The 27,486-nt window shown below is 44.5% G+C and overlaps 2 protein-coding genes across 3 annotated transcripts in view; both read left to right on the top strand.

Annotated features, from left to right (window-relative positions):
* Positions 1-25,339, top strand: abcd1 (ATP-binding cassette, sub-family D (ALD), member 1). The gene is made up of 17 exons (XM_082519551.1): positions 1-572; positions 2,349-2,630; positions 5,574-5,692; positions 5,793-5,950; positions 6,084-6,271; positions 7,585-7,759; positions 7,891-8,081; positions 8,209-8,389; positions 8,485-8,627; positions 8,844-9,021; positions 9,196-9,290; positions 14,109-14,254; positions 14,401-14,546; positions 15,368-15,452; positions 16,867-16,992; positions 17,854-17,941; positions 22,631-25,339. The coding sequence occupies exons 2-17, from the start codon at positions 2,502-2,504 to the stop codon at positions 22,751-22,753; spliced, it is 2,271 nt and encodes a 756-aa protein (XP_082375677.1). The 5' UTR covers positions 1-572; positions 2,349-2,501; the 3' UTR covers positions 22,754-25,339.
* A 1,010-nt stretch (positions 25,340-26,349) lies between these two features.
* The window catches only part of plxnb3 (plexin B3), a 93,915-nt gene continuing 92,778 nt past the window's right edge, over positions 26,350-27,486 (top strand). For both annotated transcript variants that reach the window (XM_082519096.1, XM_082519094.1), the window contains exon 1: positions 26,350-26,490. The gene's annotated coding sequence lies outside the window, so the exon portion shown is untranslated. The remainder of the gene's footprint in view (positions 26,491-27,486) is intronic.

Raw genomic sequence — 27,486 nt, 5'->3', positions numbered from 1 at the left:
ACGTCCTCAGTATCGGAACGCGGCCCGCCCTTCAGGGCACGTTGTGTCGGTATCCGGACGCGGGCCGCTGCTCAGGTAAACAGATGCTGAACTTTTCTCTGCCTCCGCCGGTGTGACCGTCCTCACACCGGTTCAGTGTAGCAGAAGAAGTTGGTGGAGGAGTGACGGCGGGTCGTGCGCGCGTCTGTCCCGGGCGGCTGTGAAGCAGGAGGAGCGATTTAACCCGGAACTTCGTGCGCTTTTCATGTCCACATCAGAGAAACAACAAAGTTCCTGTTAGCAGTTAGCTTCAGTTAGCAACCGTGGGTCCGCTGCCGGGTCACCCAGCCCGGAGTAAAGTTCGAGTCCGGGTCGAGAGCTGCTCGGCGGGAGGGCAGGACACTCTGCGAACGGCAGTAGTGTTATAAACGAGTTTGCGCGACAGCGCGCCGTTAGCCGTTTGTTACGGTCAGTGTTCACGGGAGACTTAGAAGCTAGGGGGACCGGAGCTAACACACCGGAGCTGGACTCTGTACACCGACACACCGACTGTGGATGTTCAACAGGTCACCGACTGCTGCTGCTGAACCCGGGTGAGTGTTTACCAGAGTACCCGGAACACCGACAGGACACCTGCGGGGCGTTAAAGTGGAGCCGGTCCCCCTGGTCGATAGTAAATGAGCGAGAGAGAGAGAGAGAGCAAGGATCTTATTATTAATGTTGTATAATCTCTATACGTTTATTAACGTTATATAACAGTGTGCAGTATGTCACAGCACGTTTACTGACCTTATATAACAACATTTTGTCCGATTATTACATATATCACAGACCTAAATTCCTTCTGTCTGTTCACAACACTTATAATACGTATAAAGTTACACTAATCAAATCGGGTTACATGGGGGTGTGGGGTGTGTGATTTAGTTCATGGTCACATACAGCTCAGCGTGGGCCAATGAAAGCATTGCGTAATAATCTTTGGGTTATTCCGTGTCAAACCAGTAAAAGCTGAAAATACCTCCACGTGATCCCCCAGAATCAGCTGATTTCTTTAATATAATAACTTTAGCGTTTCTAATGAAGTAATGGCTGTTCTCAGAGTTAGAGACCCCCAAGCAAGAACACATTGGAGCCCTTATAACTTAATAAAATTCCAGGACTGAAAACATGTAAGCTCTGTTTAAACTGCACATGAATCAGGTTTAGATCCACTGCAGGTGTGACAGTCTACAGCCAACATTTCATTTTTCTATAATTCATTTTAAGCTTTATTATCATGAGATGAAACATAGATTCAGCAGTGAAAATGCACTAATTTAATGTGTATAACATGTTTTATCTGTGTGCTTATAAGTCACTGGAGAAAAATGGGAAAAGTACTTTGAGTTACCTTTCAGGGCTCAAGGGTCAGAGGACCACGTGGGACAGGTGGCTGGACAACCAGGTTATAGCATATGAAAGGTCTTTCCAGGGTCGTCCTCTGGCTGATATTCCTTCTGCATCAGAATAATTTTATGTTTTTAACAGAGCGTAAATGTGTTTTGTAGCTGGGGATGTTTAACATAGATATCCTTTTAAGGTATATAAGAAGACATAACAGAAGAGCAGTTGAAATAGCTTGTCTCGAGCTGACATTACATGTGCTTCACAGATTTAAGTGGCTCTTTAAAAGCTCAGGTGGAGTTATTTAGGTCTAAGTAACAATTTTATTTGATGTTTTTATAGAACAGCAGATTACTTTATTAAGAAGATTAAATTATTGAAGACTTTTCTGCAACTTTCTCACCTTGCAGAGTCATCCAGGGTGTCGGATCAGACCCTCTGGCAGGCTGGGCTGCATGCGTGACACCCCTGCATTACACACTGACACACACGGGTGTAGATAATATAGAAAGGAGCACATTCATGTGGGGGTCCTGGAGGAAATTGTGAGAGTCAGGTCCTTAATTTCCTGAATTCTGCTGAATGGGTCATGCACCAGATTGCACTGCTAATGTCTTTATTTATGGGTGAAATCAAAGAGCTCTCCCAGTTAAGACTGGTTGGTCTGACTCCACCAGAGCAGTGGTTTAGTCTCAGACAAAGCAAGAAATGTTGATCAGTCATTACAATAAAAATAAATGCACATGTCTTTGCTTTTTTAATATAATAAAAATTGATTGATGACCACTTTTTTCACTACACGATTGTGAACACAGAGCCGTGCGACCCTATCATTCATTCACAGCCACATGTTTTTTTTTTGGAGGGCCTTGTTGGGCCCCATGCAGCTGTTTGCTTACTCTGCAGTGTAATGGAGTGCATGAACTGTCTAACGGTTACAGCTGGACTGAGGTGTAATCTAAAACCTGATCCTGTCTGTGCAGGTGGTGGCTCACGCTCTGAGGTCAGCATGGCGTTTCCTTGACAAACCCGCATCGGTTCACAGTGGACCCGTCTGGGATCAGGTTCGGTTTGACCTTAGGTGACACGCTGCGATTTCTGGACATCAATTGGTCGTTCGTCGGCTACCTGTCAGCATGCAGCTGACCTATGAGAAGCTGCCTGCTCAGCTCAGGCGGAGCTCCAGACTCAGGAAATTGACGGCCGTCCTGCTCACAGCGTACGCCGTCAAAAAGCTGTCTCCATATGTGTGGAGGAGGCTGCAGGTACGCACACACCTGTACACACAAAGGTCATTATTGTTGAATGAAACATTAAAACTAGGTGTGAAAAAAAAACCCATTTTAGTCACCAGAAATAAAAAAATTAATTATACTTTAGTCATGAGAAATTGTTGGGTAGCTAAACTAAAGATTTACAGTCAAAGCAAAAGCCCAGCTTCAGGTTGCAGATTCTCTTTGATGTTTATCGCAGCACTAAAAAAGATTTATGACGCAATAAATCACGGAGTCACTAACAACAGTTTTCTTCCCTTCTGGCAACTTTTCTCACACACAAGCTCTTAATCAGGCTCAGTCACTCACATTGGAGCTGTTGTGTTGCTGCGTGAGACACTGCTCCTCCCTTCTCTGCTTTCCAAAGGTCTAACCTGTCACTGTGGTTAGCTTTGGACCCGTAGCAATGCACTAACATGGATATCTGCTAATTATTGCTAAGTAGTAACAGATCAATAAAACTCTAGACAGTCACAAACATCTTGGATGGTCTGTAACTCACAGCAGGACATTATTATTATTTCATTAAAAATGCTTTGAGAGGCACAAAGACTACAAACATGGTGGAGAGGACCAGTTCAATGAGTGAGACAACAATCAGCTGCAGGTGCATGGCAATCAAAGTGGCCACACCCCCTAATGTTAACCTCACTAGATGGACACTGATAGATACTGCTATACAAATTTCACCCACTGAACAGTTCTTATGGTGGGGCACATTTTACATTACAGTGGGTTTCTGCTGTAACGTACATTTTAACATAGGAGACAATGGGGATTGACTCCCTTTTGGAGTTTGCCTCAGGCGTTTGTTAGAGGAAAGGCAGTTTCTGGGTATCTCAGTGTCAGCTTCATGTTTCAGCCCCGGAGGTTTTTACTCCTACTCTGCCCTCCACCTGGACTTACAGGTGTTTCTTCAGTTTGTGGGTCAACTTATAGCTGTGACATTTGTTCATACTGGTGTAATCAATGCTTTTTTCACTCATATTGGCAGTAGCCAATTAGTAAAGTGAAGTATATAAAATATTTTCTTTAATAGACCCTGTGCACGAGAAAATGCTAACTTCCAGTTTTACGACCGGATGTAGGGTTGTACATTTCCGGTAGCTTTATTTTGCAGTCAATCGCTACTGCGAAGATGGACTCCAGAATCATGTCCAAAACACGAAAACGGAAAGATCGCGTTAAGTTACAAAGAGCAGAGGTGGGAACACTCACCACTGCTGTGGCATAAAAAACCAAATGGTCAATTTTGACGTTTGAAGCGTGTAGATCGATCGGTTGTTTACGTCACTCAACACAAGCAGAACTGCATCACTGCAGCAGAAGACACATCGTCCACACTCAGAAGCACATCTCTGTATAGTGACTGGTCTCATGATTTAAACAGGCAAATGTTCAGCATTCAGACTACAGGTGAAGAATAGTCAAACCAGATGTTTCCCCGTTATGTTGATATCAGCTAGTCAAGTACACACACACACAGCATGTTAACAAACCGTGAAAAAAGCCACAAAAAATAAATGAATCATAGCTGGTAAGGATTTCTATACATTAGTGTTTACGAAGGGTATGTTGTGACTTACCTTCAAAATTACAGCGGTCCCTCGCTATAACGCGGTTCATCTTTTGCAGCTGCGCTGTTTCGCGGATTTTCTTAGTGCAAGTTTGCATGCGTCATTGTGTTCTGCATCCTGATTGGCTGCAGAACACTGTCGATCTCCTCCGTGCCGTCTCTCCTGTACAGTACAGAATCGCTACATCGATCGCTGATTCATTGATTCATTGATGTTGAATTATCTCGCAGCTGCTCTATTCTCATGTTCTGGACCTGAAAACAGGGTTTGATCTTTGGTTTTATTCTATAATACTGGACTTATTTTGCTACAAAGGTTTGAACTTTGAGAGTTTAAACAAGAGAGAAAAGTGTGAAAATGTTCACGCCTGTCTGAGAAAAGTGTATAAAGTGTGTAGTGAGGGGTTTTTACAGTCTTAAAACATCTATACTAATTGTTAAAAATAAAGTTGGCTACTTTGCGGATTTCACCCATCGCTGGTTATTTTTAGAACATAACACCCGTAATAAACGAGGGACCGCTGTACACAAATACTGAGAAATATAACATTTGAATCCTTTTTCTCTTTTGCTCTGAGGGGTGAGGGGAAAATATCGACAAGTCGACGAACATCATCTACAGATATATTCGGTAAATGCCCGAGACATCTCGAGAAATGTAAATCACCGCTTGATTCATGCGTTTGGTTGACTTGTTTTAGAAAAACCGACCATAAACAAGGAGCGAAAATCACACCGGAAACGAAGCGCTCTACAGGAGTTTCCCCACCGGAAGTAGCATGTGCTGAGGCGCACAGAGTCTATTGTATATTTTCGGCAGATAGGAAAAATTCTTTTTCTCAGGGAACGCCTTTCCTGATGCAACCTTGAAGGGATTTTTATCTCCTCCTGATCTCGAGCCTCTCACACGTTTACATGTGTAAACCACCACAGTGTGGAGCCACTGGAGATACTGTGAACCAGTGAAATGTATTTTAATTTAACTGTGGTCGGTGTCGTGACAGCCCTAACAAAAGATTCCTTTAGTTTAAGTCTTTGTTTAGCAAGAAGAATACAGGGAAGCATTAGTTCATGTGTTTGCTGAGGCTGGGATGTCTACGTGAAGGTGAGTCAGCCTACGTTTCTGTTTGGATTATTTGTTCTGAACTTCCTAAATCCACAGACAAATCCTCCCCAGGATTATCAAAAGAACATTCACAAAAACACTGAAAACTAAAGATGAGATTAAAATATATAAACTGAAACCAGGAAACATATTCTGGAAGCTGACTCAGAATAAACTGACCTGAAAACAGAACTGCACAGACCTGTTCACACCTGTACAAACAGCGCAGGTGACTGTGGGTTTGTCTTTGCAGAGGCGAGCAGCAGGTAAACAGCTGGGTGTATCTGATCCATCAGTGGGTGCAGTGAGCTCTGCTGATGATGGCGGAGAGAAGAACAAGAAAGCGAAGAAGCAGAAGAAGAGTGACAGCAGGTGTGTTTTTAAAATGGCAGAGGGTTTGCTCGCCTGTCTGGCTGCTCCGGGCCTTCAGGGTCGAGCTCAGGATGAACTTCTCGTGTGTTTCTGTCCTCAGGTCTCCGTCGGTCAACAGGGACTTTTTCCTCAGACTTTCCCGGCTGCTGAAGCTCTTGTTTCCACGGTTACTTTGTCCAGAGATCGCCCTGCTCGCCTTACACTCTCTCACCCTGATGTCCCGGACCTTCCTGTCGATTTACGTCGCGTCTCTGGACGGTCTGTCTCCTTGTTTGTCTATAAAGTCATTAGTTATCCATCGCTATTATTGATCATATTTTTAGTATCAATGGTGACGTAGTTAGTTTGGCATCATCGCTAATCAGCAGTATTGATCTGCTGTGTGTGTCAGGTGTGATAGTGCGGTGTATTGTTCAGAAGGATCCTCAGGCCTTCGTGCTTCAGCTCTCCAAGTGGCTCCTCGTTGCAGTTCCTGCAACTTTCATAAACAGCGCCATCAGATTCCTGGAGGGTCAGCTGAGCCTCAGCTTCAGGACCCGATTGGTTAAACATTCCTACCAGCTGTATTTCACCAATCAGGTAACACAAACACACACAAATAAACAGCTTCGACAGGTGTGTTATCAGGACTAATGTCTGATTTTTACACTTCACTGGTTCAAGCACAGATGGACGGGGACAGTCTCGAGAGACCTCGAGCCTAAAAACTGGTACTGAATGACTGATCACCTCCATCAGGCTGTCACACAGCATTTCATTAAACCAGAAACGAAATCACTGAAGCACAACTCCATCATAAATCCATCACTGAAACCACAAATAGAAGTTTACAAACAAAAAACACAGACAGATCTAGAGCTCAGTTAAGATGAAGTGAAGTGGAGACATGGAATCATGAACTCCGCATCCTCTGAGCTAAAAATGGGCGTTCAGTTTGATATCAGTTAGAGTGCATGGGTAAGTTGGTGGTCTGTAAAAGCACTATTAAAGCTGAGTGATATGTGAAGATTATAAGGCAGCATGTGCTACCATCCAAACCTCCTTTTTGTATTTTTTCAGGTGAGACAATATCAATACGTATTCTGCACATATCCCATTAGCATGGCTCCATAAACGAGTCTGTACCTTTGAGAACTGGGAGAAAACTGAGCTGCTGAGCAGCTGAAAACATGTAGCATTAAGCAGGATCGGGGAAACATTTGGCTTTGGAACAACAGCAGCTGGACTCCTCGGTTCCCAAACACTTAATGAGTGTTGTTAAAAGCAGACGCAGTGAGAAACCTTCCCCTGCTGCTAACATCAAAGAAAAAAAAGAAAGAAATGGAAGTATTTCTCCTGTTTCAGGATCTGGGATTTTGTGTTTGTGCTACTTTTAATTAAATGTGACTTAGATTATCTGCAAATCTTCACATTTTCTGTGGAACTAGTTTGTGAACTGAACAGCTGTCAGGCACATGTTTCACACCTTTCTGCTGCCAAGTTCATGAACAAGACAGTCCGCAGAGCCCAGCAGGCCACGATTTCCTTACTTGGACAGCAGGGAGAAGCTCTATTTATGTTACCCTTAAGGAAGGTTAGCAGGGACAGCTGCAGCGCTGCCTCACTGAACAGTTGGTGGCTCAACTAGGTACTGCAGCAAATCTCCAGAACGTTTTCTGACAGTGAATGTCATCTATCTTCCGCATTATCCGTTATCAATCAGTTACAAGCTAATCTTTGACCCATTATTATAGTTGCATGTGTCCCACTTGAGGATGATCTTTGTGGCCTTTTTGTTATCTTTTGTTATCTCATCCACTGAGTGTTCTGAAGTTTGTATGTTCTGATCATTAGTCTGATGCTTATTTTTGACCTATTTATACTCTGATTGGTGAACTTGTTGATCTCTGCAGACTTACTACAGAGTCAGCAACATGGACGGGCGTCTGTCCAATCCCGATCAGTCCCTCACTGAGGACATCGTCATGTTTTCGGCCTCCATCGCTCACCTCTACTCCAACCTGACCAAACCCATCCTGGACGTGATCGTCACCTGCTACACGCTGATACGCACCGCCCACTCCAAAGGTTGCTTATGTTAGCGCCAAATGATTTCACGCATGATGTGAACACATTGGTGTGTTGCTTGTAATTAATGCTTATTTTTGACTGAGGATGAGGTTGTTCTAACAGCGTGTCTGCGCTACATGTTTCTGCAGGAGCAAACACAACGTGGCCGTCGGTCATCGCCGGCCTGGTCGTAGCACTCACGGCTAAAGTCCTGCGCTCCTGTTCGCCTCGATTCGGGAAGCTTGTGGCCGAGGAGGCGAAGAGGAAAGGAGACTTGCGTTACATGCACTCACGAATCATCACCAACTCAGAGGAGATTGCCTTCTATGGAGGACACAAGGTAAGAAAAACACCGATGTTTTAAGAAGTGATCAGTTTGAATGACAGGTAGGTTACTGTTAAACTTTGTGGATGGAGATCGCCATGTCTGTGATGGTCATGCGAGTTTGGGTGTGTTTGATTTGTAGGTGGAGCTGGCCCAGCTGCGGAGGAGCTACACGTCTCTGTCCTCTCAGATCCATCAGATCCTGCTGAAGCGCCTCTGGTACATCATGCTGGAACAGTTCCTCATGAAGTACGTGTGGAGTGCCTCCGGCCTGGTGATGGTCGCCGTGCCCATCATCACCGCCACCGGATACGCTGAACACGGTAAACACACTCCTGTTATCGGTGTACAGTATCACAGCGAGTCTGGTGCGAGTATGGCGTTCAGCTGCTTCACCTTTGACCTGTGATGTGCTCAGACTCGGAGGAGGTGAAGCAGGCTGCCATGGTGATGAAGGAGGAGGAGCTTGTGAGTGAAAGGACGCAGGCCTTCACCACAGCCAGGAACCTCCTGAACGCTGCAGCCGACGCCGTGGAGAGAATCATGAGCTCCTACAAGGAGGTATGCACGCCATGCTTCCTCCTCTTTTTCACCTCCTCTGATTCTCTGGCTGATGGTTAACAGAGGAGTATTTGAAGAAGGCAGCTGCTGGAGGGAGACTATCACTTCCTTTCTTCTGCTCGTCTTCCTCCAGTCTTCACCTTGTGTTTCCTCCCTTTCTCCTTCATGCCATGTTGATGTTTAAATGATGCACACTGACGACTGACTGCTGTGCAGGTGACGGAGCTGGCAGGTTACACTGCTCGAGTCTCTGAGATGTTGGATGTGTTTGAAGATGTGAATCAGGGGATCTACCGCCGCTCCGCAGACAGAGAGAAGGAGGAGTTAACAGCTGATGGAGGAGGAGGAGCAGTTCAACACGGGCAGAGAGTCTGTGGTCCGCTACAGATCAGAGGTGAGTCTTGTATCATGTAACACCTCTGCAGCACTTTACTCCCAAACTCTCAGCTGGGTTATCTTTGGCCCGGTGTCATTTGTCGCTTCAGTCACTAAAGGGCAAAACCCCGCCCACACACAAACTCCAAACAGGAAGTTGAGACAGCTGTTTTGTCTGTTGTGTTGTGTACAGGTCAGGTGATCAGTGTGGAAAAGGGGATTCGCTGTGAGAACCTGCCAATCATCACGCCTACCGGAGATGTAGTAGTGTCCTGTCTGAATATCCAGGTAACACACACACACACTTATCCAGGTGACTTCAGGGTTATCCCTGACATTTTGTTACTATGAAGGTGGTTCACTTCTTAGTGGGTTACATTGCCATGGTAACCTATCCTGCGAACCTGTTTTATCTTGTTTTGTTTTTCAACCTTTTGTGTGCAAACAATTTTACAATAATGTTGTTGTTCTGTAAGCATAACCAAACAAATTAAGACACTTATTTGTACTTGAGGCCTTCATATCGACTGCAGGTAGACGAAGCCAAGGCTAAAATGTATTAATACAGTAGCTCCAGACTGCCAGCGTTAGCATGAGTGAGTCCAAATAATGCAAAGATATCCTGGGTATGTTGAACTTTCTTTGTAGCAGAGGACGTTGCTGTGGGCTTTTCCTTTTATTTATTTTTAATTTAATGTCTGTTACGATCCGAACCATGAATCCTCAGTGTGGTCAGTGTCGCCTCAGTGTGCAGCTAACATTTGTGGCCACATGGTGGCACTGCTGCAGTCCAGTCCTTATTTGGATTAAGCACAAAACCATCACAGATTTAAAGGAAGTCAACTGTACATGCTCGCTTTACAGACACACAAATGTATTTTTACTTTCTGCACATAATAATAATAATAATAATAATAATAATAATGATAATAATGATAATAGTAATACTACTACTAATGATAATAATTTCTTGGCACATTTCAAAGCCCTTAAAAACAATGTCACCTTACAACACAAAACTAACAAGAACAGTAATAAAAAGGATTTGAAATCCTGGAATAATATGATTGTGAATGATATGAAACTAGATGGCTGTAGTTGATATGCTGATGAAAACAGATCGATTCTGAGCTGTGATTTGTCCGAGAGTCTGTCTAACGAAGGGGAAGTGTTGATAGGTTTGAAAGATGAGGTGCGGCACAGCTAAAGTCCTCCGGCACACTTGGTGTTAAGTCTGAAGTGAGGAGCAGTCAGGAGAAGCTGAGCACAGGGCAGAGAAGGGGTGTAATGATGGACGTCTGACAGGTATGGGAGTGACGAGCCGCACTGAATATGCTTCTTCCTAGCTCTTCTCTTACAGATGGGACGAGAAGAAACAGTTATATAATCAGTTTTCTCAGTATAGTCAAAACATAATTGAGCAAAAATGAAAAAGAATAAGCAACAAACACGGCATTCATCTAATTCTGTGTAAACATATTTGTACTCGTAACTTTCAGTCTGGCTGATCCGCCGATGCTTTCTTGATTAAGTGTTTTTCCTCTGAAGCATCCCCTGCAGCCTCCGTGTTTAACGCCACAGCGCTGTGAACTGTGGGTAATTTCCCTCAGGCAAAGTCTGCAGCAATTACAGAAAAGAATGAATAAAGGGCTCAAAATTTCTACCAAACATCCCTCCTGCAGCCTGTTTGACACTGGGTGTCAGACACCGAACCCTCGCTGCCTTTGCGGGAGCAAGCCTCAAAGACTGTGAGTCTGTGGACATTGGGATTGGGCTCATTCTTTCCATATGCGCCTGGGGTCAGAGGTCATCGCTCATTAGCATGTGCCGAAACAGTGAGAGAGTGTGCTACTTTGTGTGTTTGTGCGTGCTCGCGGCATAGAATGAGGTTCCTGTGTTCAGTACGAGAGGATGAGAGAAGAAGAAGCAGCAGAGATGGAAACATAGAGGGGAAGAAGAGGAACATTGATGGACACAGAAACTCCTCTCTGTTGTCTGGTTCTTAACCTTTGACCTCTCTGCTCTCACAGCATGTGCTTTGATTGGTCTCTTCTTTCAGTGTGTTGTTGCGAGGAGGGACCTCTGAGATTCAGTCACATGTTTACAGGCATCACGGGGGCCTGCTCAGGGAACGAATTCAGCATCAGCAAGCTTAGGATAGATTTGAGCTGTTTTTGGCTTAACTAAACCCAACAAACACAACCACACTAAGCTAAGGACAGACGTAGCATGAAACAGCAGCGAACTAAACAAATGTGAGGGATTTAAAAATATAATCTAGGCTAAAAGAAAGACAGCTGCTGTAGCCAGAGCCAAGAATTAAAGCTGGTAAAAGATCCGGACTGTATGGTTAATAATGCAGTATGTAGGTTTGCAGAAGGAAGGTGGGTGGGGGGGTGGTTCTCGTACAAGCTTACGAGAATCTGCCAAATTTGAAGATAATAGCAAACCAAGCTCGCATGCTTCTCATAAAAAGCTTGTTGTACAGGTGGTTTGTACACCTGGTGTTTGTACCCACAAAGGCTTTGATTGCAGTTACAGTAATGGCCATAATTGTTGTCAACAAAGGATTATCTTCACAGTGCCGACTCTTTGTTGTCTGCTGCCCGCGTTTCACCAAGTGAGAAGAGAAGCTACAGCTTCTCTCTTAATTATACACACGAGGACACGTTATCAGCCTTCATGTGGGGAACAGATCGAGATCACACGGGATACATTTTGTAATACTTTTTATTTTAATACGTGGGGGTTGGGCACTACGATAAAACACAGTCGGTGAAAAAAAACAGGTTTCTTTGCAGGTGTCTGTCGTACTTTCAGCCGTAGCTCAACACTACATACAGTGGGGCAAAAAAGGATTTAGTCAGCCACCGATTGTGCAAGTTCCCCCACCTAAAATGATGACAGAGGTCAGTAATTTGCACCAGAGGTACACTTCAACTGTGAGAGACAGAATGTGAAAAAAAAATCCATGAATCCACATGGTAGGATTTGTAAAGAATTTATTCGTAAATCAGGGTGGAAAATAAGTATTTGGTCAATAACAAAAATACAACTCAATACTTTGTAACATAACCTTTGTTGGCAATAACAGAGGTCAAACGTTTACTATAGGTCTTTACCAGGTTTGCACACACAGTAGCTGGTATTTTGGCCCATTCCTCCATGCAGATCTTCTCGAGAGCAGTGATGTTTTGGGGCTGTCGCCGAGCAACACGGACTTTCAACTCCCGCCACAGATTTTCTATGGGGTTGAGGTCTGGAGACTGGCTAGGCCACTCCAGGACTTTCAAATGCTTCTTACGGAGCCACTCCTTTGTTGCCCGGGCGGTGTGTTTTGGATCATTGTCATGTTGGAAGACCCAGCCTCGTTTCATCTTCAAAGTTCTCACTGATGGAAGGAGGTTTTGGCTCAAAATCTCACGATACATGGCCCCATTCATTCTGTCCTTAACACGGATCAGTCGTCCTGTCCCCTTGGCAGAAAAACAGCCCCATAGCATGATGTTTCCACCCCCATGCTTCACAGTAGGTATGGTGTTCTTGGGATGCAACTCAGTATTCTTCTTCCTCCAAACACGACGAGTTGAGTTTATACCAAAAAGTTCTACTTTGGTTTCATCTGACCACATGACATTCTCCCAATCCTCTGCTGTATCATCCATGTGCTCTCTGGCAAACTTCAGACGGGCCTGGACATGCACTGGCTTCAGCAGCGGAACACGTCTGGCACTGCGGGATTTGATTCCCTGCCGTTGTAGTGTGTTACTGATGGTGACCTTTGTTACTTTGGTCCCAGCTCTCTGCAGGTCATTCACCAGGTCCCCCCGTGTGGTTCTGGGATCTTTGCTCACCGTTCTCATGATCATTGTGACCCCACGGGATGAGATCTTGCGTGGAGCCCCAGATTGAGGGAGATTATCAGTGGTCTTGTATGTCTTCCATTTTCTGATGATTGCTCCCACAGTTGATTTTTTCACACCAAGCTGCTTGCCTATTGTAGATTCACTCTTCCCAGTCTGGTGCAGGTCTACAATACTTTTCCTGGTGTCCTTCGAAAGCTCTTTGGTCTTGGCCATGGCAGAGTTTGGAGTCTGACTGTTTGAGGCTGTGGACAGGTGTCTTTTATACAGATGATGAGTTCAAACAGGTGCCATTCATACAGGTAACGAGTGGGGGACAGAAAAGCTTCTTACAGAAGACGTTACAGGTCTGTGAGAGCCAGAGATTTTCCTTGTTTGAGGTGACCAAATACTTATTTTCCACCCTAATTTACGAATAAATTCTTTACAAATCCTACCATGTGAATTCATGGATTTTTTTTTCACATTCTGTCTCTCACAGTTGAAGTGTACCTCTGGTGCAAATTACTGACCTCTGTCGTCATTTTAAGTGGGGGAACTTGCACAATCGGTGGCTGACTAAATACTTTTTTGCCCCACTGTAAATAAGGAGTCTGTGCTGTTGAGTAGTTGTGCTGTAGGAAGTAATTAGTTGGGTAGTTAATCAGTAAAAACAAAGAAAAAATTCTGACTTTTAAAACACAGACTCATCTTTAAGACAAGGTCGATCCGACTGTATTTACCACCACAGCCTGCTAAATGAATCTGTTGCTGTTGCTAACAGGCTTATTAGCCGTAGCCTCGTTCTTTCAGCTGCAGCCTGGTGGTGTTAAACAGTGTGGAGAACAAGTAAAGAACAAATAATAACTGAATACAAGCCAGTGAGAAGGATTATTTGCAAGTTTAGTGCCAACAAGTGCAAGGTTTTAGTGCTTTAATTAGTATCTGGAGTACACAGCTACAGAAAACAATGAGAACTTGTATTTTCCATTCATGCTCAACAGCCTTTAGATGCGCTCTGCATCTGTTGAGCTGTTTTCTCAGAGCAGGTCAAGTCCAAACCATGTTTTCATGGCTTTGCAGGCCTGGCTTGCCTCAGTAAACCCCTTTGTCATATTTAAAACCCAGGTGTAATCTCACATCTTTAACTCCTAAATCATGCGTTGCAGTACAGGTGTCTGTGCACATATGTTCTGTAAAGACTTGGAGACACCTTTCCAGAAACGAGTCCAATCCTGTGGATTTGTCTCTCTGTGTGTCTCAGGTGGACGATGGGATGAACGTGCTGATCACCGGTCCAAACGGCTGTGGGAAGAGTTCCCTGTTCAGGATCCTCAGTGGGCTGTGGCCTGTTTATGGAGGAGTCCTGTACAGACCGGAGCCAGAGCACATGTTCTATATCCCACAGAGGTAACACTACTACTAGTACCAAATTCAGTTCAGCACTCTATATTTATATGGTTCCAATTACCACCAACAACCATTTGTCGGTGTTTTACAAAGTTAAGGCCCTAGATCCACAGCAGTTGTGGTTTCCTGTTCTGTGTGGTTTGCAGGCCTTACATGTCAGAGGGGACCCTCAGAGACCAGGTGATCTATCCGGACTCGGTGGAGGAGATGGTTCAGAGAGGACTCACAGATTCAGACCTGGAAGAGATCCTTCGCACCGTCCACCTGCGCTACATCATGGACCGAGAGGGAGGTCAGTCCGAGTGCGTGTTTAGCTGTGCTCTGCGCTTTGTTTGGAGTAAACAGGCAGAAAAACCTCCACAGCAACTCAGACTCAACTACACAAACAAACATAGAAGACGGGAAACTCGTGAGGCAGATTGTGCGGCGGTGATTGAACCAAGAATTAATTATGAGGAGTCATTTCACATCTAATGGTGCCTCGACCTCATTTCACTTCATATGACACTTAATTTTGAGAACCGCTCCATCACAAACATTCAAACCGGTTCGAATGCTCAAATCAAATTCTGCTATATATTTAATCAGTGCCCCGTCCCCAGCCTGCCGTGAAGGGTGCTCGACTGTTTGACTGACACTTGCAGTCAGTTTGAGAGCTCGCAGCAGCTGCAGGATGATGCCAGGATGTGTCAGGGCGCAGGATTCAGGAAAGACCGGCTCACCTGTCAGCAGTATTAAACATGAAAATACAGAGAGAGCTTTTCACTTCACCTGAATCAAGTTAATGAATGAACATATCTATCATTAGTTGCAAAAAAAAAGTGTAGAAAAACGTATAAAATGATGTCTTAGAGAGTGGGAATCAATCAGTAAACATGTAAATACTGAATTAGTAGTGTTACACGTACACTTGAGCCACATCATGTGTACATCAGCGCTACCAGAAGACTGTGGGGGGGAAATTTTTACACATTTCCCTTTGGGCTCGGATTCATAAAGCGTCAGTCTGCAGGTGCATGGACACACGCAATTGTAAATGTCGTTTAACTGGGATCATCTGTAGCTGTTGTAATGCAATGCTGCTGTGGCGACACCTGTGTATGTGCTTCTCAGGTTGGGAGTCGGTCAATGACTGGAAAGATGTTCTGTCTGGAGGAGAGAAGCAGCGGATGGGGATGGCTCGGATGTTCTACCACCGGTAAGGTCTCACTCTTCAATGAGTGAAGGATGCTCACAGCATCTGGCTGTGCTCGGGCTGGACTTTGGACAGAGACGTCATGAAAGAGCGATGAGGTGCTCAAAGAGTTCTGAACAGAAATCTGAAGGAAGCGTTTTTAATGGTAAAGGTGGTGGTAAACCTGCCCTCTGCCTCCACAGAGCCAGCCAACAGCTGAACCGAGAAACATGCTAACTGAGGTGGTGTTGCAGTAGAGGTTTGCTGCTGTGTAGTAGCTGTATTATAGGTGGTATGTAGGTGAGTGTAGGCTCACTTTGTCCATAATGTAAACTGTTGTGTTTCTTGGCTCAGGGTGGGAGGATCTGAGACGTTGCTCGTGTTGGTGCTTTGAACTGAGCCCCTTTAGAAACTGTAATGTGTTAACTTTGCATATGAAATCAGATTTGACTCATGATGATTCTGTATGTTTCAACGGCATTAAAGTTAACGGCTCTCTCCCTATTCAGTTAGATAGCTGCTTTAAAATAACCACCCCAGTAACGCCCACATTTCCTTGGACACGCTCCCTTCGAGCAAACTCTAAACGCTGGGCGTGCTCGTGTTGAGCTTCAGCGTAGCTCTCACTATTGGCCTCAGTATTAGCATTATGGCCTATTCATTATCAGGTCAACCCGGTGAGTTAAATCGGCACCCCCATGACCTGTTTAGGACTGTGACCGCTGCCGTGTTTATTTTACACACCTCAGCACTGTTAAACCAACATGTTTCCGTTTTCCATCAGGGTGAAACGTCCCTGCAGCTGGTTCAGATGCAGTCAGCGCAGGCGTCAGGCCTGCTTCTGTTTATTCTGTCAGATTATGCTCCGCTATTAAAATAATGGTTTCATCTGCTGCCACCTTTATGATGACTAACATACTGTAAGTGGCCTGTTTATGAGCCGTGAACAGATTTCGCACCAGTTCAGACAGCTGACGACTTCTTGTGTTTATTTTTTCCCAGGGAAGAATAACAAATATTAAAGGACAGTTTAGCCCCAAATCTGTACAAATTCTGCAGTGAAAGGTCAAGTTTCTGTATCACAGAAGAGCAAGTGTCTGTCTATCCAAGATGAGACAGCGTGACACATGAAACGTCTGCGTGTTGTGTTGCTGAGATATAAACTGAAGTTTAAATGGGACTGTACTTTAGCGTACAGGTAAATGTGTGTTTACGTTTGTAGAGAATTCATGTTATTTTCATGCCGACTTATTTTGGTGGCTAGAAAAACTCAGAACATAGAAATAATAGAAGCTGCCTTTTGAGAAAGCCGTTTTAGAAGCATGCAAATGTCACAGATGCTCAGCGTGACAGTGACTCTGTGTGCGCCCACCATAGTCACCCTGTCTTCTCTCGCTCTTTTCCTCTCTTTGTGTGTTTGTGAATGTCTCTCGCCCAGCCCAAGGTACGCTCTGCTGGACGAGTGTACGAGCGCCGTGAGCATCGACGTGGAGGGAGGAATCTTCCAGGCTGCGAAGGATGCTGGGATCGCACTGCTGTCAATTACTCACAGGCCTTCCCTATGGTCAGTACACACACAAACACACACACTGAATCTCAGTGACCTTGACCTCAAGGTCAGAGGTCAAGTTTTCCGAATATCTTGAAGGAGGAACGGTTTTGAAACTGTAATCTGCTAGGAGGCTGAGGGGTACTGCTGCTAGTACTAAAAGTAAAAAGGTGTCATTGGTCATGTGGGAAGCTTCCAGCATCATGTGAGTCCAAAGACAACAGTTACACTGTGAGTGCTCATGAAAAAGAGGGCGACTCTTAAAATGTGGCTGGATGGTTTTTGTTGCAGTCTGAAAATGATCATATCTGTGACTGCTCTTTGAGAGTGTGTTATAACTGAGACGTCACCTATTACACGTTTATTTGAATTTTGTGGATTATTTCTCATGTCTTGCATTCAAGACGCAAAAGAAACAAGCATGGTGGCAAAATGAAAGCGTGGTATTCTAAAAGATCAGATGCCAGCTGAGTCTGTCATCTCTGCTGCTTCTGTGTCATCAGGTTAACTTTTGTGGGTTAAATTTGCACAATTTCTAAACAACAATGACATTCAAACACTTTTCAAGGTGATGTTTCCTGACTTGGAACATGTAAATGCTTTCATTTAATATTTTTTTGTCTTTATGTCTTTACAAAGTCTTTAAATGTCATAAATAAAGTTTTACACAGCGTGCAGCAAAACTGAAATCCACAGACTAGTGAAACTCGAGATGCCAAAACTGCAGATAAAACTACGTGACTCATGTGACTCAAAGATCACGAGTGAACTCAGGTTTTATTTTATTTTATTTTCAGCCTGCAGGGGGCAGCATAGCTCTGAGCTGCTGCCGGCTGCCACACCCTCCAACTAATCTTCTCCTCCTCTGTCTCACAGGAAGTACCACTCTCACCTGCTGCAGTTCGATGGAGAAGGAGGGTGGAGGTTTGAACCTCTGGATGCCTCCACGCGCCTCTCTCTGCAGGTCTGTGTGTGTTTAATTCGAGCTCTATGATTGGTCCCCGGCAGCAGGTGTTTTATTTGAGCGTGTGCTGCTGTGAGACCGTGTCATGTTAGAAACAAAAAAGATGTGCGCAGTTTGTTTGGAGGGTCCAGCCCCCAGGTGGCTCTTGTTCAGGTCTGTTTGTAAGATTTATACTTAAACTTAGCTGTAAGACACAAAAACTCGGCTTAAATGTGCTTATTATTGATCCATAAGCATTAAAACAGCTTAAAGTGAATGCAGCTGTCTCTGATTTTCCTTCAGCAATACAGCGCAGATCAGGATTTAGTCAGGAATGGCTGTGGAACAAAAGAGAAAAGCATCTCAAAGTGCTGTCATCAGTCTCTTGCAAAAATGCCAGAAAAGCTGTGATTACTTCTTTCTAATGCGACGCCGCATTATGCTTTTACTTCAGCACACCTGCATGTGGAAAATAACTTGTCAGATCTTTAATTTATGCTGGATTACCACGCTTGGACTCTAGAGCTACACAGATAACATTGCTGCACATTTAGGCTGGATGACGACACGGCGACATGCCAAGAGTGCTTTTATTAAAAGAGTGATCAATATGAAATGCACACATATGATTTGATATGATAGTGCACATTAAAAAAACAGTTGGTTTCAGCCAACAATGAAGCCATTAAACTCCACTGAGCTGTTAGTTATTTGTGTTCATTTGGATAAAAACTAAATTGTTAAAACTGAAACGTCTCAGAGTATGAACAGCAGCTCTCATCTTCTGTTAGCTAAAAAGCAGAATTTAGAGTTTGCCGATTGTTGCCACACACACAGTTTTGATATTTAACGTGTGTGTTCAAACTTTGGGCTTGTTGGTGTTGCTGTGAGAGTGGATGGGAGGGGACGACAATCAGTGTTCAGCAGAGACAAAACGTATAACACGAAGAGTCTGGAAGATAACAGTGGGTGACGAGATCAAAGGCTAAAACATACACAGGTAAAACAAAGGTGATCAAACGCACCACGGAGTCGCCCACTGCCTTCTGCTTACCGGGATTAAACAGCGAGTCGGTCTTAATATTCTTCATCATTCGGCCGGTGCTGCATCTCCCTCCGTGATGAAGGAGACCTTTGAGTCCGAGCCTGAGGCGCACAATGTAAAACATTCAGCAAAAAATTTAACATTAAAATTATTTGGTCATATTCCACGTGTCCTTTGAGAAGCTCTATAGGAGGCGTAGTATCCCAAACTTCACCAGCAGGAAAATCACTTTGCATAGAGTCAAGATTATGTCAAAGTAACTTTATAAATAGCTGTTCATACATATAAAAGTCATCTCGAGTGACCCCTGTAATCCCAGCTCCCCGCTCTGTATGTAAATCGGAGTCGGTTGTGTTTGCATAGGCCAGAGGACCGCACAGGTTCAGGTTTGGAAACCCACATTTATCTGCAACCACAGAGCTCAAAACACAGAGGCTACACGGTCACTTCATCTTTACTCATAACTGGACGTTTTATTTTATTAGCCATTTGCAAGCTGAATTCTAATAACAGCTCACTGCTTAATACATACAGAACAGCAAGGCTGCTCTGCTCAATGGGTCATGAATTCCTTTAATTAAACTGAATCTCAGAGGTATCTTTGACTTATTTTTACATTGAGATCACTTATTGCAGCTTTATGGGCTCATTGGACTCTAACAGCTTCTCCTAATGTGACAGAAAGTGGAGAAACATGAAGGATCATGATCAGTGATGCCCCGTTGTTAGACAGTTTCCTCTTATACGTGGGATCTAAACGGTTCTCCCTTCGTTATGCAGGGTTAACAGAGGTCATTATCATTTGCAGACTTTAAGCTTTTACACAGTTCAGACGTTTCTGCATATTTTGTTGATGACCTCAGTTCATTTTGGGAAGTTTTTTACTGCTTTTAAAGACAGAAATGTACCAAAAGCATCTCCAAGTTTGGCAGAAATATCTCTAAAACCTGCCACGTGTCCAACATCATGTGGATGACTTGTTTCTGAAAGATTGCGTCTTGCTATCGGGGGTCAGAGTGCGCGGTGGCTTTGCAAACTCCTCGGCAGAGTTTCGTTGAAATGCTTCCCCTCCTCTCAGTTTCGTGGTCACATGATGGGATTTGTTAGGTGAAAGGTTGAGTTGATGGCTTTCACAATAAAAAGAAAAACTAGGCCTGATGATAGCTTTATAGAAATTTATACGGTTCAGATTTTTAGAATATAATTATTTCGCACAGGGGAGGGGCTTTGGTGCGATACTTAGGGCTGTCACTGGAACACCCACACACAGCTCAATACCGCGCGAACAGAAACCTAAACTCTTTGCAGGAGTTAAACAAGCTCAGCGTCCTGACTGTGAGCCGTTAGCAGCTGCTGGATCAGTTCTGTCAGTGCGTTTCTGTTTCGTACCCGCAGGACGACCCCCCGGCGTCACTGTTCAGCATCTGTAACTCCGTGAAAGCGATGTTCACATCCTGCTGTGATCATCCCGCTGCGCCGAGGAGAGAGAGCGGAGCTGATCACTGAACCCTCCTGACTCGTAAACACGCTAAAATTACCGCGACCCCTCTGACTGCTGCCTTTGCGCATGCAGCGGTTACTGTGGTAACCATCAGCACCACAACAACACGCCTGCGGCACATGATGTGTGAGCGAGTGAGGTCAAAGCGCGGAAGCGGCGAGGAGAGTGAGAACAGCCAGTCAGCTGGCTCCTCGCTGTCATGTGACGGATCATTAGTGGCTGCAGGGCAGCTGCAGTTTATCATTAGCCTCCAGATTTGAAGGTAGAGTTTATTAATCCAGAGCATGAAGTGCTTATTAACCTGCTCAGCTTCACCTGAAACAGTGAAAACAGGTTTGAGCAGAAGCTGCTGTGGGAAGAACACACAGATCTACTCTGCGGGAAGTCTAACAGACTTCATCTCCTCAGGGGTCGATCCCAACACCTCAGCAGTGATCATGATGCTCAGCCTGCAGCTTCACGGAGAAAACTATAATAAGGACAATCAGACAAAGATACATATATTTAACACACAAACACAGCAGCAGGATTCAAGCACATCATCGCACACTTAATCTGCGATTAAACACAGTATCTAATTATAGGATTGACTGGTGCACAAACGGGTCTCTTGTTCTTCAGTGCACGTTGGTGACTTTGTTTATTTTACCCTCACTTATGTGAGGAGCTCGGGTGAAGTACTGACTTCAGGTACTCAAGTCATTACCGCTTAGAGCGGCTAAAATATGCAAAAATATTGATATTAAGCACCAGCACATCAGCGGTCATATCACACGAGGATCCATGCAATGATTTAGCATCGCGCGTCGTGTTTGCTGCCAAATACGAAAGGAAATAAAGGCTCGGCGTATACACATTACACTGATTGAACTGCAGAAATAACAAAAAAGCAATCTGTGTACTCGTCCCCACGGACGAAGGCGTTCCAGGATAACAGATGGCCTATCGTTACATCCTGGTATTTACGGGAAAATACCTGCTGGATAGTTGTATTATTGATACCAGGTGAAGGATCTGATACAGTCTCCTCTGGTGTGATTCTGGTAATTTCTGTAACACTATTACTTTCACTGCACTCACTAAAAAACGCTGTGTTAGTGTTCACGCCCGAGATACTCAGCAGCAGTAGCAGAGCTGTGTGATTAGAGTCCTTAAGAACGTATCGATCATGCCTGAGCTGACCCTAAGCAGCCTGGTGAGGTCCCAGCCGGGTGTATTGATAAAGGCCCGAGGATGCAAACACTGTTAATGAACTCTTGTGTCAGACAAGTTTACTGTGAGCAAAGTGGAGGTAAAGATTGGACCACTTACCGTTTCACTCTGTGCATTATGCTACGTTCACAGATGTCAATGTAATGTACGTGCCATTATTTACAATTTTATTTCTGCATTTTTTCCTCCTGTTCTGGAAGAGAATGGATCAGCTCGAGGAGAGAAATCCAACCATGAGCTCGTGTTTTGGCTGTGAAAGTGTAGAGAGACACAGGCACACGAGAAACAAGTATAAACAACAGCGTGAGCTACATGTGTAGTCTAGATTAAACGCAGAACTATAAATCACACATCAGCTGGCTCCCAGCCACATAGACATGCGAGTGGCAGTACACATTTGTAGTAATGCTTCCTCGTGTTTCTTTGTTTTGATAAATTTAGTATTTAGTGAGTAACTATGACAGTCTTGAGCTTCTTCACAAGGCTCCATCGCATCATAACAGCGCTAAAAAGTTGTGGTATGTTAACAGGAAGTTGTGATGCATCACGCAGTGTCGAGTGTCAGGCTTCAGTTTGTAGCGTCATATTTTCGTCTTCCATTGACTTGCAGTCAGTTGTTTCTTTGCCTGTAGAGTAAACATTAATGACTATTGTTTAGCTGGGGTATCAACCAGGAACAGGCGGCCACATTAAGGAAGCAAACACGCAATAACCAAAGTTATTATAATTCTAGATGCTGTTTGTAGTAATGGTGGATAAAGCTGCTGAATCAGGAAACAGAGCTTTCAGGTACAAGTACAGACACCGGTGGATTTAAGAGTGACAGGAAGCTTAGAGAAAACAAACAAATGCAACACCTGTAACAGCAATATTCAGAGAAAAGTAAACATAATATATTCATTGTATTTCTATGTGTCTGTGTTTGTGGTTTCTGTGATGTGCTGTGTCTCAGGAGGAGAAGCATCGTTTGGAGAACCAGCTGCTGGGAATTCCTAAGATGCAGCAGAGACTTTCAGAGCTGTGTGTCCTGTTGGGGGAGGCCGAAGGGGAGAAAGAAGAGAAGCTAGCCTCCTGAGATTACACACTGATGATTGTATTTACTGGTTAGCATTGAGAGAAACGCACACACACGTTTGTATTCCTTACTTGTAGGGCCCCGCGTTGACTTGATGTAACTCCTGTAATGTGCACTGGACACAAAGTCCCCAGAGAGCGGAAGTGACCGCACATGTTATAAATACCCTTAAAATGTACAAATGCCTTTGTAAAGCAGAATTATCCCCAAAGTGTCCTCAAAATGCAGAAATGTCCTCATAATTCACAAATGTCCTCACTGTGAAGATATGTCCTTACAATTCAGAAGTGTCCTCAAAGTAAAAAAAAAAAAAATCCTCAGAATTAAAAAGTAGCCTAATATTACCTCAAAATGTCGACGTCTCACCAGAGTTCAGAAATGTCCTCATAATACAGAGATGTAAATGCTCTGAGAAAGCACAAGTGCCCTCATGGTGTAGAAATCCCAGTATAGTTCAAAGTGTTCCAAAATGTCCTTGTAATTCAGAACTGTCCTCATATTACAGAAATTCCATCACTGTGCATGAAAACCTTTTGCTATGCAGAAATGTCCTCATATTGCAGTGTGCCTGATGGATGGGCCACACAAAGATGGACAAACATGCGCGCGCGCACACACACACACACACACACATGCTAAGCAGGTAAATCGTATGACTGAAGTGAGTTTTAACTGTGAGTTTGTTTGTTTTTAAATTTTATCTCGTGAGCACTGCCGGTTTGCTGTCAGAGCTGCTGTTTCTCAAAGACGCCCATGATCAGTTGGCCTGTTTTTTACGAAGCACTTCCTGTCCTGATTGGTTATCTCGCTTATTTTAAATGGCTCGTTTCTACTGTCACGTAACCTTGTTTACATACATTAGTTGGCTGGAATAAATAAGCACCTAGAGTTTTTATTCAATTCAGCTTTAGGGGCGATCGTGGCTCGAGAGTTGGGAGTTCGCCTCGTAATCGGAAGGCTGCCGGTTCGAGCCCCGGCTCCGACAGTCTCGATCATTGTGTCCTTGGGCAAGACACTTCACCCGTTGCCTACTGGTGGTGTTCAGAGGGCCCGGTGGCACCAGTGCAGCCTCGCCTCTGTCAGTGCGCCCCAGGGTGGCTGTGGCTACAATGTAGCTGCCATCACCAGTGTGTGGATGACTGGATGTGTAAAGCGCTTTGGGGTCCTTAGGGACTAGTAAAGCGTTTGTACAAATACAGGCCATTTACCATTTATTTACAATAAGAAATCGCCACAGCAGTCACATTAGAGCGCTTTGCATTGTGAGGCTATGACAGGTTGGCTGTCAGCCTGAAGTGGTCCAGGTGAGGTGAGGGGAGGTTTTTTCTGCTGATAGCTCAAGTATTCTTGTATAGAAACAGCAGGTTTTTATACAACTTGATAAATGGTCTTGATCACCTGGTAGCCTGTGTTAGGAAAAATATGCTTTCCTCGACCAGTTTGCAAGTATGGTAGTTGTGTATTTGTGCTGCATTAAAAACTTAGTGATTGCTTTGGTCGCTGCCAGAGTGCTGCAGTTGCTGGTAGTTTGCATAGAAGATGCCGTTTTGTCTGCAAACACTCGTTAAACACTGAGGGGAGGTGAAATGCAACTCAGAGGCGGAGACCAATTTGCCTTCAAAGTAAAAGTTGTGCCTTATTGGTGAAACAAATGTTTCAAAATGTGCAACTTTTACTTTGAAGGTGGGCGGTCTCTGTTAGTGAGTGGTTGGTGAGTGTTTGCAGACAGGTTGCCATCTTCCATGCAAACTACATCCGTCTGTCGCAGTCTGCTAGTGACCAAAGAAATCTGAGAGGTTTTTGGTGCAGCACTGTATACATTTTTTAAACCAGTTTCATTTAGATAACACAAGCAACCACTCGCCAAACAGTCTGTAAGCTGCTTTTGTAAACAGACTTTTAATTTGAAAGGTGAGGATCAGTTTATCCACATATGCCATTGACCTTTTTTCCACCAACTGTGTGCTGGTCCTAACCCCCCCCCCCCCAAAAAAAGAAAAAAAAACAACAACAGAAAAACAAACAGTACCAGTATAGCTCCAGAAAAATAAGTTCCACTGGGGAAACCACTGATGTCAGAGGCTGTGGGTGGGGCTACACTGGATAACATCTGCCTTTTAAACCTGTGAAGTTTGTGCTGGTTCTCCAAAGACAGTAAGACAAGGACCGTAAACACTGATCTGACAGCAGCCGTCAGCTGACTGAGAACAAAGAGAGGAGCAGCAGATTTAACAGAAAAGGATCAGCTGAGTCACATGACTGCTAAGCAGTCATGTGACAGCGGAGTCCGTTTATATATATTTTTAATTGTGATATTTAATCCTTTCCTGCGTGTACAAATAAACAGTATATTATATGCACAATCAGTAATATAAACAGCAGCTTCACTGATCAACAACAGAATAATCTGCTGCTGCAGTTTGAATAAAGAAACTTTATTTAGAGAAATGTAAACTACATGTTCCAGTGCAATCAGAATGAAGAAGAGGAGGGTGATGAAGATCCAATTATAACGATGCTGTGTGATGTCATGATGATGATGTCTGGATGTTTATTAAAAATAAATAAATAAAAAGTTTACTAATGCGTTTTGTTTGTTGTTGTTTTTTCCTCTGATCAGGTGACCAACAAACAGTATAATCAATTATTTCCTCTTAAGTGAGCAATAATCTTCATCTTCATCTTTCTTACAAATGTCTCCATGTCTGAGTCTGACGCACATTAACAAACGTTATTTTTCGCGCTGGCTACCTTCTGATTACCACGGGCGCAATGAAGTTACATCTGCACCTTGAACGCATCACAGGGAGGAGGACTAGAAAAGGTGCTGAAGGTGTATCCTGTTCGTAGGATGTCATTAGTTTGTGATTACTGAGCGAGTATGTGCATGCCGTCGCTGGAAACGATGCGGGGCTTATTTAAAAGGAACTCATTCAACAGAAATACGCACTAACATGCCTGTGAGACTCAACTGCGTTCCGGACCTTTAACCCCTGCCAGCCCGTGGTTTAAAAGCGCTCCTACCTCTGCCCAGTTTCACCAGTTTAATCCCTGTTGGCTTTTCAAATTAAGAGTTTGGCTAATAAAACACGTACTCCACTGTGGTTTAGTAAACTGTACTGGTGGTTTACGGAGACTCTGGAAACCACACGACTCTTCAAATAGACGTCACAGGGGTACAAGATGTAGCATCATACGCGAGAATTTACTGTTAGGGATGCGTCTGTACTACACTAACTACACGTTTGCTCGTTAGTACTGCTATTAGAACAAAAGTATCTGGATACATCCTCATCCGCTAAAAACCCACATTGTAATATTAATAATAAGACTTTACTTGTTGAGTTATTTAAACGTGGATTTAATTGGGCCATCTTAAGTATCAGAGGTAAAAGTCGCCTATTTTATTCATATAAATAAAAAAAAATTTTCTCATATTAAACCCACGCATGAAGTATTTCACTTTCAGAGGATCGATATTCTGACTGACACTGAGTGTTGACTGGACAGATGGGATCGATAGCTTTTAATTATTAAAACCTCTGGATTTCTAAGCCAGGCTTCGCGGTGGGTTTTCGGCTGTGGACCTTGGAGCGCAGCGGGGCGGGGTCTCTGTCAAACCTGTTGTGCGTCTCTCCGCGCGGACTGTGCGGATCCGGGTGTCTGCTGGGGTCTTTTGGAAGTTTCTCGGGCTACTCGGACGCCGGGAGGACGGCACAGCAGCCTGGCGAGCTCAGGTGAGTCGGACCCGGACCTCATCGCCCCCCTTGTCACGGCTCTGAGTTGTCCCGCTGCTGTAGGAAGGAAAAGGCGTGAGAGTCAGGCGTGTCTGCCCGACACACGCCAGACTCCATTCAGGAATGTAGTAGTTTTAGATGTTGCCGGTTTTCCGTTAGGCTGTTTATCTGAGGGAGGCAGCTGCCGATGGCTTTAGAACCGGGAGGAGATGCTCTTTGACTCCGCTCAGAAACATTGATATTATGACCAGCACCAGGTTATGTCCCCCGGGTTTAATTTACAGAGCCGTAAATACAGAGCGGCTCAGACTCTGGACTGGGAGTTTAAAAGTGGACAATCCCTTCAGGGAGTCTGGCCGGCGGTCTGACTGAAGCCGGTTTAACAGCAGGAGTGACAAATGTGGTGCTGGGTTCAGTTTGTAAGTCTGCCTCCTCACTGAGTGCTTCTGTGTGTGTCCGTGTCGGCCGTTTCCAGCCTGTCCTGGCACGGCACGGCACGGCCGCAGCAGCCACTGAATAGCTGGCATTCCAACACACACAGACACACACACTCTCACACTCTGTGCTGCTGTTATGGCTGGAGCGAGTTTAGAAGTCACCTTTGCAGACTTGCATAAGGGAAGTGAGCATCACGCGACACTCTGAGAACATAAACAAAAAACAATACAACCCCCCCCCCCCCCCCCCCTCCCTCCCCGTCCTCCCCCTCTCCTCCTACACAAACACACAGAAAGTTGCTGGACCTGCTCTTTGTTCCAGTTTAAATTAATGTGGTCAGTATTTCTAGGGAAACTGGGCAGGGCCGCTGATATTTTCTGTTTGGGCCCTCGGGGCCCCTTAAGCTCCTGGATACCACATGACTCCAGGCTGATGCAGATCTGCTGGTCCTGATTCAGTTTTTAAAGTTGCACTGTGTTACCCTTCCACAGATCCTGCTCAGGCTTTAACTGCTGCTTTGTTGGTGTATCAGACTTCCTGTCTGTGGTTGCAGCATGT

Source organism: Aulonocara stuartgranti, assembly GCF_965226115.1.
Source record: "Aulonocara stuartgranti genome assembly, chromosome: 20".
Classification (NCBI taxonomy): domain Eukaryota; kingdom Metazoa; phylum Chordata; class Actinopteri; order Cichliformes; family Cichlidae; genus Aulonocara; species Aulonocara stuartgranti.
This window is presented reverse-complemented; position numbering and strand designations above follow the sequence as displayed.